The 12221-nt window shown below is 38.9% G+C and overlaps 1 protein-coding gene across 1 annotated transcript in view; it reads right to left on the bottom strand.

Annotated features, from left to right (window-relative positions):
- The window catches only part of wdr11 (WD repeat domain 11), a 57904-nt gene that overhangs the window by 24478 nt on the left and 21205 nt on the right, over positions 1 to 12221 (bottom strand). The window contains exons 11-12 of the mRNA XM_067609618.1: positions 5988 to 6072; positions 1808 to 1914 (exon numbers count right to left, since the gene is read on the bottom strand). Coding sequence (XP_067465719.1) covers positions 1808 to 1914; positions 5988 to 6072 — 192 coding nt within the window. The remainder of the gene's footprint in view (positions 1 to 1807; positions 1915 to 5987; positions 6073 to 12221) is intronic.

Below are 12221 nucleotides of genomic sequence, written 5' to 3'. Positions count from 1 at the left end.
ATCACCACAATTGAGTAAGGCAAGCAAGGGAAATGGTTTTCCAGCCTGGATTCTCAAATCTTATCAGAAAAGGCTCCATCTGTAAAGGGCACAAGGTGCCTGCCTTAGTGGATTAGTCTTACAGGTGAAGTAGAGAATCTTTAAGTGTAGAATTTACTTTTGTGCTGTTCTATTTGAGGACTCGTTTATGCAAAAATCTGCTCACTTTCTTTGAATAAACAGGATGAAAGCACATAAGCTCAAGTAACACAAACAAAAATGTGAAGATTTGCCTGCAGCCTTAGCGAATCTGGTCCAAGATGTTCAAGTATGAGCTAAACCACTATAAAAAGGTCAGAATGAGATTCCATTTGTAAAAAAAACCTCCCAAATCATCACATGCATGTAAATCCACAATGTTTTTTTTCATATTTCAACATGTGATAAATATACAGCTTGTAACCTGTAAATAAGACATCTTGGGAGTTTCTGAAATGCTTATTTTTTTCAGTTTTGATGGAGCTTAGCGAGCTGCTTCCCTTGTCATCTTGGTGCTATGCTAGATTAAACACGTCCCAGACCTTTTTGTGTCTTTGTACTGAACACACACAGATGAAATTGATATTGATCCTTCATCTAACTCTTGGTAAGACAGTAAATAAGTATTTCCCAAAATGTTGTGACCGAAGCCAACACACACACACATCAGAGCTGTGAGGCCTGACACTGAGATCCAGAATCAGAACCAAGTTATTGCCAAGTAGGTTTGCACATACAAGGAATATACCTTGGTGTTGTGGTGCATAACAGTCAGAATATACATAAATTTAAGTAATACTATATAATATGGAAAAAAGAAACCTACAACAAAAAAGTATGCCAAATATATTGTAAGTGAGATGAGCTGCTATAGGTTTAAATCTCAGATCTAAGTCTCTTGAACTCGAAAGAAAAAACAATTAAATGTATGTGTGTTAGAAAGTGTGCAGGTCTGTAACCAAAGCTAATCCCATGGACTGTTAACTGTTAACAACTCTGGTGCTTAAGAGAAAGTCCTAAAAGAAGTGACTTACCCTGGCCATTGCTCTGTAAGAATTGGAGTTAAAGGCTCTGTGACCGAACCATTATAGCAACCATATCTTTTTAGTGTGCCTCTGCTAACTTAACAACACACTATGGGGGTAAAGTGTAAAAAGCAGACACACACGACAAACACAGATTCGGAAGATTTGTGAAAATAATAAAATTGATCATCCATAATTTATATTGTATATTCTTTTCCACTAAAACTATCTCTTTCTGACTGTTCACTACTCCATCCTCAGGTTATATTCCAACTCTGTTCAGTCTTTGGCAAAGAAAATGCAGCACTGTATTTTTCACCCTCTGGACAAGAGAGAACACACAATGGCCACTAGTGGTGCAGTAATTCTATAGGCTCGTCTTCCATGGGTTCAGGCAGGGATATAAGTTCCTCTGCAAAGACTCATGATAGGATCTCATTTTCAAAGCTAGGCATCCCTTTGGTCGTACCCTAACACTGATTAGATTGGACCTTAATTTGGAGATTGTGAGCATTCCCTGGAGGAGAACAAAAAGAGCCTCTTGGAGAAGCACATAGAAATAGAAAGACAGATAAAAAAACAGAAACGCAGAGAGTGAGAGAGACTGAGGGGACTATTTTCTCTGTTGTTAAGGCTGAGCAACAGAAATCTCAAGAACAAAAGCCAATATAAAAGTGCTGGTTGGTACCCTCAGGTACAAGTGATAACGTACTGTGTGTGTGTGTGTGTGTGTGTGTGTGAGTGCGTGTGTGTAAGCCTCTCACCAGTTGGCAGGTCGACATGCTGCAGCTCGTTTCGCACTAGGCCCATGTTGTTGGGAGCAGAAGTGGCAAAAGACAGGAAACTGGTAAGACTCACCCATTCAATACCCCTGTGAAATAAACACACACACACACACACAAACACACTTCAGTTAAATGAGGAATATCGCTATCTAACGCTTGCAGTGCAGCTGTCGAAATGGTCCTCCACTACAGTCTGACAAGCAGAAAGGTAAATGGTAAACCTAAAACTTCAATAAAATCCATTACGAGGCTGTAAAAAAAAAAAATGCACGGCAAATCAAGCCAGCAAGTGTAAGATATGAATATTTTTGAGGTGTGGGCTGAGCTCAGGGAGCACAAACTCCACCGTAATGAGATGGTAAATAGCCACATGATTAATTAGTCAATTTCCCCACTAAATGTAAATGGGATGCTAAGTAGTCAGGCCTCTTTTGGCATGGTTGTGCTGGGGCCATGGCTGCTGGGCTCATTTCCATTAAGCACCTCTGCTCTCCCCACCACAGAAAAAAAAATTCTTCTTTGAACTTTATGCTGTACGTCACAGCGCTGGAAATAACAGCAGTGCTCTATATGAAACTACAGAGAAAGAGAGAGAATCTAATGGAGAGGTTTTTAAGAGAAAGCTACGGTCTGACAGCACTACTTTGATGTTTATGTCTGATTAAGTGGGTTCGTTTATGACTGTGTGATTTTGTGACGTTTGCTTTTAAAATGTTTTGTGCTCTACTTTCGGTCATGTGTGAAATACATGAAAGCACTGTGCAATATTAAGCAACTAAACAGTGTGTACAGTAAGTGCTTGCATGTGTTGAATATTATATGCGGTGTGTCAGCACAAGTTAGAGTAGTGTGAGTGAGGTATGACACGCAGATGAAGAAGGCAGCTGTTGAGTGATAAAACTGACACCAGAAAACCTGACATTGCCTAAACACTAATCCCTAACATTAATACACACATACACACACATCTAAACATACATATAGAGAGGAAGCTGCAAAGATTTCAAGCAACTTCTGCTTGTGTTGCGTGGCTCATTAAAGTTTGCTGGAGTTTTCATTTGTGGATACCAACTTCTCTCATTAAAGAAAGCCTTGCTATGCTTGAACGGATGGTGTTTGCTCCCAATCAATCTCTTAACAGCATTAATTGATTCAATCTCGTGCTTAATTAATCCTATTGAAATAGTTTTGCTGCTCATTAGAGAATACTAACTAATGAAGTACAGCCTGCTCTTTGTTGGTGTTTGGCTGTTGCATTGTGGGGCACTCAGAAGGTGTTGAGGCACTCCGACTTTATCCCTTTTCAGTGTGTCCTGTTTCATAATTAACCAACCATTGTGCTGAAGCCCAGCAGGACAAAAGGGTTTAATGTATAACACGGCTGCACTGAAACAATGCAAAGCTTGAGTCAAGCACATCGCTACAATTTATCTTGAAAGAACACATTTTGTCCTAATTAGAGTAAATATCGTGAACATTTATAATAATACAACATGCTGAAAAGTGTTTTTTTCACATGAATATACAACTTGATATGTGATGTTCAGTACGACAACAAGTGTTATTAGTAATGTGTGACCAATCGTTAAGTTCTGAAAACCAAATTGATCCAAAATTATGGAAGACAAAAAGCAGATTAAATTAACTGTTAGCACACATACAGTATAGACAGGAGAGTGCAGAAAATGTTATGTTTTGTCCACCATGGATTTCTCAATTATTCCTGTGGTAAGTCTTCTGAAAAATTATGTTTCATGATCCTGGAGAATAAAGATTCTTCTCACAATCACAATCACAGTGTCCAGTCAACATCAAGGTTAACAAGAGAGACGAATATTTAAAGGACAAGTCCATCTGGATTTTTTTTCCAGGTTGTTCAAATGGAAACACCCACTCAGCCATTAGCAAAAAAAACAGTGACATGGGTTAGTGCACTGATTTTGACGCTAAAACATACGTACTTTGACTAAAATTTTCAGATTTGAATACATATGTAACACGGAATCATGTAAAAACTTCAAAAAAAAACTCCCCCCAAAAATAATGGACCCGCCCTTTAAAAATTAATAGTCAACTGAGAACAGTGTGTTTAAGCAGAAGGTCATGGCACTGAGGTTTTCATACTACGCATTACAATAGGTATTAAACAGAAGGAATTTATAGGAATGGATTACATTTAGAGTACAGAGGGTAACCAAAAGCTTCATAATCTCTACAATTTATATTTCTGACAGAATAAACCTGTATCAGAACAGATTCAAGCTCATTGATTTATGACTAAAGCCAATAATTGTGTTGATGGTCTTGTCATCGATTCCTTGAAATGTCATCAACAACTGTTTTCCAATTATTCCTGTTTTCTTTTGTATTTCCTGGTTGGGTCTAAACAGAGGGGTAAAGCTTCCTAATATGAAATGCTGCTCTTCCTTGAATGTCCCCTTTGACGTGTGATTGACAGGTTCATTAATAAGCTTCTTGGACTTGAGGGAATAGTGTAGTACTGAAAAAGTAAAAGGAACATTCAAAGTAATTTATTGTGACAAACCAAAAGGTGTTTATAGGAAGCATGCATTGGACCCAGAAATCAATAGATCTTTTTTTTTTTTTTTACAGCAGACATTTTGACTTGTCCTGGCAGGAAAGACACAGGTGTAATGAATAACATTAATAATGGCTGTGTTCTGCTCAGGTGCTAGTGAGGCAGCACACAGAATACCACAGCCCTCCATTAATCTTATTAGTAACATTACTCACAAGTCAAAATGTCCACTGTGAGAAACAAGATCTAGAGGTTCTGTTGAGCTCAGCAACAGGTGTGTTTTTAGTTCAGATGAATAGTATATTTTGTTACTGTTAAATGAACTAAACAAATACAACACTACACATATTGTATTTGCAACTTTGGGTAGAAGTGTAACATTACATATCACTAATTTAACACATCTTGTATCACACACACCCTCGGACACACACATACACGCACACGCACAGTAAAATGCAGGCCTTGTAATTCAGTTTATTAGGTTGTTGTGATGAATTCATTTGCACGGTACACTAAGCTGGTCCCATTTCTCAAGTGCATCTAAGCTCCCTCTGCATTCATCCGCACTTCAGGAAAACAGCCCTCAACATTCAGTTACTTGTTGGAATAAACGTACCGAAGCAGTTCTGCAGTATTTTTATCAGCTACTCCAGACTGTTTAGGTTCTTAAATGTGCTCTGGTTCAAACATTTAGTATATGGTGCAAGGATGCTAGAGCTACAACAATAAGTCGATTATTCGATTATCAAAATAGTTGTGATTAAATTTTGACTAATCGAATAATCATGTCATTTTCTAAGCAAAAATGACAATTCTCTGGTTTCAGCTTCTCCTTTGAGAGGATTTGCTACTTTCGTCTGTTTTATATACGTATTGTAAATGGAATATTATTGGGTTTTGAACAGTTGGTTGGACAAAATAAGACATTTGAAGATGTCATCTTGGACTCTGGAATAATGGAATGGACATTTTTCACTGCTTTCTGAATTTTAATAGACCAAACAACTGATTAATTAATTGAGAAAGTAATTGGCAGATTAATCAGTAATGAAAATAATTAGTTGCAGCCCTAAAGGATTTTTCTGTTACCTTCACTGCTGTGTATCATAGGTAACCATGTTATCACTTAGCAACATCAAGCAGTTTTATTTGTGGCCTTCATGATTTCATTTGTATATAATAGCAATGCTACTACCTTCTTAGCATTTGGACTAAAATATGACTAATTTTTTTTTAGGTTCATTTACTTTGTACAGTGAATTATACGATATGTTTACCAAAAAATCTAGATCATGTATATTGTATTTTTCACCACTATCTCAGTGCCTGTGTGAATTCTTTCTATTTTGCTCTTGTGGTTGTCATCTTTATTTCTTTGAGTCAAGAGTACCATACTCAGCTGAAGCACTCTAATTATGTGATTGCCGATTGCCTCTGCAAACTCTAATGAGCCTGAAGACAATCAACAGAAAATCAATCCACCTCGAGCTGACTGACTAGCCACTGGGGTTCATCTGACCTGCTATTTTACAGATTTTTCATCTGAAGCGTACTATGAGTGCATACACATGTTCACTAAGGTGTGTGTGTCATTTTGTACACAAGTAAAAATCTTACCTGACTTCACAAGAATGGACACTGAGTTCTTTGTGGAGAAGACCACTAGTGAGATTATAGACCAGCACAGACCCATTACTGGTTCCTGAGGAGAAGAGACAGAGGCAGAGAGGAGGGCATAAGAAAAGAAAAATATGAGACAGACTGACATGGAAAAACAAGAGGTCACAAGCCATACAGTTATCTTAGCAGCACCTACCCCCTGGCAGGATCAGAGACACAGTGTGTCAGTGTGACACTGCTGTGTATTCCCTGTCACTGCAGTAGGTGTGGATAGAGGCAGCACATCATACCTTGTGTCACTCAGCTCACAGCCTGCAAATATTGCACTGTTTCATCTGCTGCTGAGAAAATAGCACAACAGCTCAATCCCTCCCTAAACTCCACCTGATTAAATACTGCAGGTGACATTTGACACTCTGATCAGAAACTCTGAGCAGGTTTGACAAAGTGTCAAAAAACTTTTTTTTCCATGAGTGTTCATACTGTAACAGTGAAAAGCAAACCAAAATCTACTTTTAAGTTTCCTTTTTATGCTTACATATCCAGGGAAAGTTTCAAACTATAAAAACTTTAAATTCACCTTATATCTACTTGCAACTTTTTCACATGCAGGGAGAGTTGATGGTTTTTGTTTTAGCAATGGCTTCATTCAAATTCACAGTGAAGAAAAATCTTCTTCACTGTGCCGTACTCAAGTGTAGCCTTTCCAGAGGGAGCAGTGACTCTCTTATATATTTTACCAATCTTGATTGTGTAGCTTCTGGTTTCATTTTAACAAGTGATGTCACATTTTAGCTCATCTACTCTTAGCCATGGGAGACCTTTTTTATTCATTAGATGATTATTTTATGTGTCACCTTTATTTTTCCATTTAGAAAAATAAGTAATAAAAGCTTTTATTTATTGTTTCAGCTTTGAACCATAAAAGCTGACATTCCATTTACTATACATTTTCCTAATTATTGCAACAGCTTTTTCATGGTTTTATAAAATGCCATGGGCTAACTTTCCATTAGTGGGGAAAACAAGTAGTTGTAAAAAGACAAAACAATTGAGGTTATAACCTAAGCAAGGAAGCTGAAAAACATTGCAATTATAATAATTACTCAAATCAGGAGCATGGCAAAAACTCTGCAGTAGATGTGAAAGCAAATCAAAAGGTTCTGGGGATTTATTTCTATTTTAATGTGCAGTAGCACATTTAGTTCTATAATTATCCCAAATGTGATGGAGCTGGGCTGAGGTGCCAAGTCCCTCTGCAAAGGACTGTTCAATCTGCACTGGGCTTCAGCGAGACGACCACATGCTGACACAACATCTGGAGGTGGTGATAGGCAGTGCCGCACAGGCATCCGTGTGTGTGTGTCTGTGTGTGTGTGTGTGTGCGAGCCATCCCCTCCTGCTCGCTGTGTAGCTGATAGATGGCATGTAGTGAGTGACTGTGGGATGTTTCAGCTGGAAGTCTGGCAAACAGGAAGTGGACGGGGGGAGATAAACACAGATACTCCTGTTCCTGTGGTTTCCCTGAGTTGCCCCACTGCCACCGTTTGTTTACGTTGATTAAAATGACCAATATGATGCAGCCCAATATGTAGAGTGAGGTGAGTGTGGTTGAATAGATTCACTTTGATTGTGGGACAGATACTTCAAATTTGACAAAAAATAAAACATGGCCTCTTAACCCACAATATGGAATGTGCAAATTAGTTGTCAGGTCAGTCAGCCGTATGCCGTATGTTGGTGCTCTGACTAAAAAGTAAAATGGCTTGTTCAAAACGAGCTGATACTAAAAAAGAAAGGCTCAGAGTGAAAACTGTGCACCTATAAGTGGACTGAGAAATATTTGTTTATTTTGCCCGAGGGAAACACGAGACCATTGTGCTTGATTTGCAATAAAACAGTGGCCATAATTAAGAGTAGGGACATAAAACGCCACTACGACACCAAACATGCCCATTTTATACCATTTATTTAACTACCCCAGAACATTGAGGTAAGAACCACAAAACTGTACCAGTTGATGTCATCAAATCAAGCCACCATCAGAATATTTGTAAGATCAACGACATTTTCAACAAATACAGTGAAAAACTCATATGGTAGCACTTATACCAGGGTCTCCATCTGGCTATAGCACCTTTTGTGCCCAAGTTTAAGGACTTGGTTGCACAACAAAGGTGTCATGTCTCCCATTCATACAGAAATGCTGTTCATGTACATAGTTCTGGAGTTTTTGTACTGAAATATCATCATGTAGTGCATCCTTACTGGACCTTTGCGATTGATTTCCCCATAAAAATAAATTACTTAGTAAACGTAAAGGAAATCCTTCTCAAAATCACAAGAAGCAATGCAAAATCTAATGTGTTTCAACAATCATCCAAGCTGATGACAGAGCTGCTCTACCCTCAGTTGAACCCAACTCTATGAATAAGTGTGAGATAGCAGGAGATAATGTGTATTCTAAACTGGAGGCTTTAATAGATTATTTAGTGAACTGCAAACGTAACTGATATTCCCTTTGACAGACCACTGGAGCTGAGGATGAGAGTCAGTCCATCTGATAATTGTTTTGCTTTTTGAGGTTCATGCCTCAGTAGCTGCCTTCATATTAGTATGTAGGCATTTCTTTCCCACATTTTGCAGTTGACAAATTTATGTCTTTCCTCTGCTACTTTATTGAAGTTGTAATGCGGTTTCATTTTGCTGATCCAAACAAAGCAGCAAAGTATAGCTGTCAGGCAAGCACGGATAAATAAATTAGGCGTGCCACAATCAGATGATTAGGAATGGATGTCAGTTTGTCAGTGTTTGTGTACATGTCACCGAAAAGGAAGCCTCTGGGCCTTGTACCTATCTGTAAAGGAGCTGTCAGGCCTCACACAGATTAGAGCTTTTTAGACAGGCAACCAAACAACGGTGCTTCTGGGTAGCTAGGTTGGCTGCACAGCTTCTGTAACTTTCGCTTTGGAGGCAAGGAGGAAGAAAGACTGACAGACAGGAAAAAATAGAGACGGGAATCCCTGACTTCTGTCGAACTGTAATGAAACTGTGGATGGCAATTTCAACCATCAGTGCTTTCACACCATCAGCAGTGTGCTCATCTCTTACTTTATTTGCACCTAGTAGAAGGTGGAAAAACTTGGTTTCCCTTGGCTGTTCCTCTGACTGCAGGACTCGCATCACTGAGTCAATCAATGAGTCCTCCTTTTAACTCTGCTACACATTAGGGAGAAACCAAATGCAGACTGGAACAGAGGCCAAGAAAGAGAGTGAGCTGTAGCTACCGAGCACTCATCCATGAATCGCTCTGGATTTACTGATCAGGTGTATTCTTGATAGACAGGAGAGGCAACAGATGCAAACGCCCACCAGAAAACCTGACACAATACCAACCTCGACGTCATTACTGAGGAAGCGACAATTGCAACTGTAATCCAGGAATCAATTGAATTCATGAAGCATGACAGTCAGGCCAAGTAGCTGATTCAGAGACTTTAAATATGGCACTTTTGAATTATTCTAAATTATACCTTTTTGCAATAATAATAAGCATCATCCCTCAAGTGTGCTAATGGAATAAATTGTCGATAAATTATATATACTAGCCTCAAGATACCATTTTAATTAAACATACTGCAGTTTCTGAATCCCCTGGACACCGCCTCCATCTTTCAGCAGAGATCATGCCCTCCATCATAATCTTCAATGTAATCATCAAGTCCCCCAAACTTACTATTCAGAAGCTACCTCACAGGAAGTGGAACAAAAGACACATTTCAATAATGCAACTAGAGACTGTTAACTACTTGACTCCGCAAGATGACTATGGGGACTAGAGAAAATGATGTGCATAGAAAACTCAATCGCCCTGTTCTAGTTTTAGATTCAGAACACCACTGGGAACCAGCTGTGCCAAGTCAACCTCAGACCATCTGCAGTGTGAAGGGCTCTACTGCACCCGCTCCAGAACTCACACAGTGATTGGAAGAAAAAAAATGACAGGTCTCTGACTGAAAAGTGTTTTTGAAATGGCTTTGAGAGAATGGTGGTGGTTGTTGTTGTTGTTTTTCCAGGTAAAGATGCCCTTTCACCTTCAACAAACCTGTAAATAACAGATGGAGAACAGCAGTGGTCAAACCTTTAGGCTATTTAGAACTATTGCAGTCATTAAGTAATAATGTGCAATGCACTTAAGAGATCTCTGTGTTCCACCATTGTGGACGTGATGCACATATCAGAGAGACAAAGAGACCCTGAGAAAACGGTTGTAAGATGTGTAGGTTTAAGGTGGTATTATTCATCTGCTTGTCTGTGGGTCTGAGGAAGGCAATGTATCTCTGAGGTGTGATTAATTTATGTGGGATATGTCAGGGGATTGAGCATAGCCTATTTTTCAGCTTGACAACTAAACTGAAGGCTTGCTACTTTGGGGACAGAACAGCCTAGAGAGTACTTCTGGGCCTTAAATCGAATTTGGTGCACAGGCAGTGTGTGTGCGCACACGTTTACACACATGGAGCACCAGATAGACACATTACATACACAATTCAGGCCTTAATTTCCTGTTCAAATTGGGACTTTTACAACTCTATGCATCATTAATGAGGGGGGGGGGGGGGGGGGGGGGGGGGTGAGGGAACTGCTATGCTAATCTAAAACAAATAAACCCAAACTTTCACTGTCCATCTCGCTCTCTCTCACGCCTAGTAGCTCTCAGGGGAGTAATAACAGAGGTTGATATTTCAGATTACATCTACGCCTTTTGCATCATTTACTGAGATGACACAGATTCGATGGACTGCTACTTATTCACTTAATGCCTCAAAAAGTCAAATTCACACCAATTATTTCTACATTCAGACATGCTGATATGTGCACTTCACTTCATAAATCATAGCTTTTTAAAGCAAATAGTTGAGAATTTGCAAGATGTCAAGAGGTTTAATAAAAGAGTCAACAGGTTTAGGAGGTTTAGGATCACTTTGTAATTTCAGGAATATTTTGCGGCAACCTAAATAGTTTATATTAATTGGACTACAAAGAACATAATGAAGACAATATTTAAATTAAAGAGTAAATAAAATCCTACCTTGTGTAATACTGGGAATTGCTGACCTGGATATTCATTCACTTTGACATGTCCTTTAGGCTGAGCATATGAATGAATATCTAATTACTGTGTTGCTGTTCTGAGGTAAAGACCTGCTTGACTTAGTGCTTGCCTTCACATCAATGGCTGTTCATTTCCTGCTTTGTGACAGACTGATGTTTGAGGTCTTGCTCTGCTGCTATCCATTTCCAGTGCTTATTATGTCTTATTTTTCAGAAGGAAACCACAGGCGCACTTTGATAAAGGGCTTAGACGTGCAAGCGATTAAAATGTGTAGCTGCAGCTGCATAATCGTTCAGCCCTGTGCCCTTTCAAAGCACTCCTCACTCACTGGATGTTTTGTGCTCTCATCACTGGGCAGCAACTTTCAAAATTTCAAACCAGACAAGCTTCTTCTTCTCAACGGCCAAATCTGTGGTAGTTATAGAGATGGTAAGGTGAATGACGAGCACTGAGACAGAGTATATTTTCAAAACTACAGTGTTTAAAACAGACACTCTAAAACCATGACTGAGATATGACTCAAACCAGCTCAGGCCACACACACACCACCAGTAACATCCCTGTGCAAGTTACTGGGATGGATACTTCATACAAAATAATTATTTTATGCTTCCACTATTCAAATGTTAAATATATATTTTGCTATTATCAGAAAGGTAAAATAAGCCAGTACATTAATCAAGTGCTGTAATAATAATTAATAATTTATACAAGTTCAACCTTTATTGTAAACCAATCATTTTTATAATACCTATTTGTTGCACGTATAGGCTGATAGGATCTTAGATCTAGGAACTGCGACGGTGGCAATGCACCCTGTTAAGACTGATTCAAAGCACAGAACATCGATGCTGCCACAATGGGAAACTGCTCGCTGTCTGGAAGCACCTTTAGGCTTTTTATATACACACACACTGCAATTACTAGGCTTTAGCATGTTGATAAAATTAACAAGGCAGCAGACTGTTGTAGAATCCTTCAATTTAAGCATGCTCACGCATTGCTGTATTAAGGTAGTGCCTTGCTTCAGTGAGCTTTGTGATCATGAGTGTGTGTGCAAGTGTGTGTGTGTGTTTGCTGCTGTAGCTTTGATAGTGGAAGTAAACAATACAATT

Source organism: Thunnus thynnus, chromosome 14 (assembly GCF_963924715.1).
Source record: "Thunnus thynnus chromosome 14, fThuThy2.1, whole genome shotgun sequence".
In the NCBI taxonomy this organism is placed as follows: domain Eukaryota; kingdom Metazoa; phylum Chordata; class Actinopteri; order Scombriformes; family Scombridae; genus Thunnus; species Thunnus thynnus.
The sequence above is the reverse complement of the archived record's forward strand: the minus strand, read 5'-3'. Positions and strand labels throughout refer to the sequence as shown.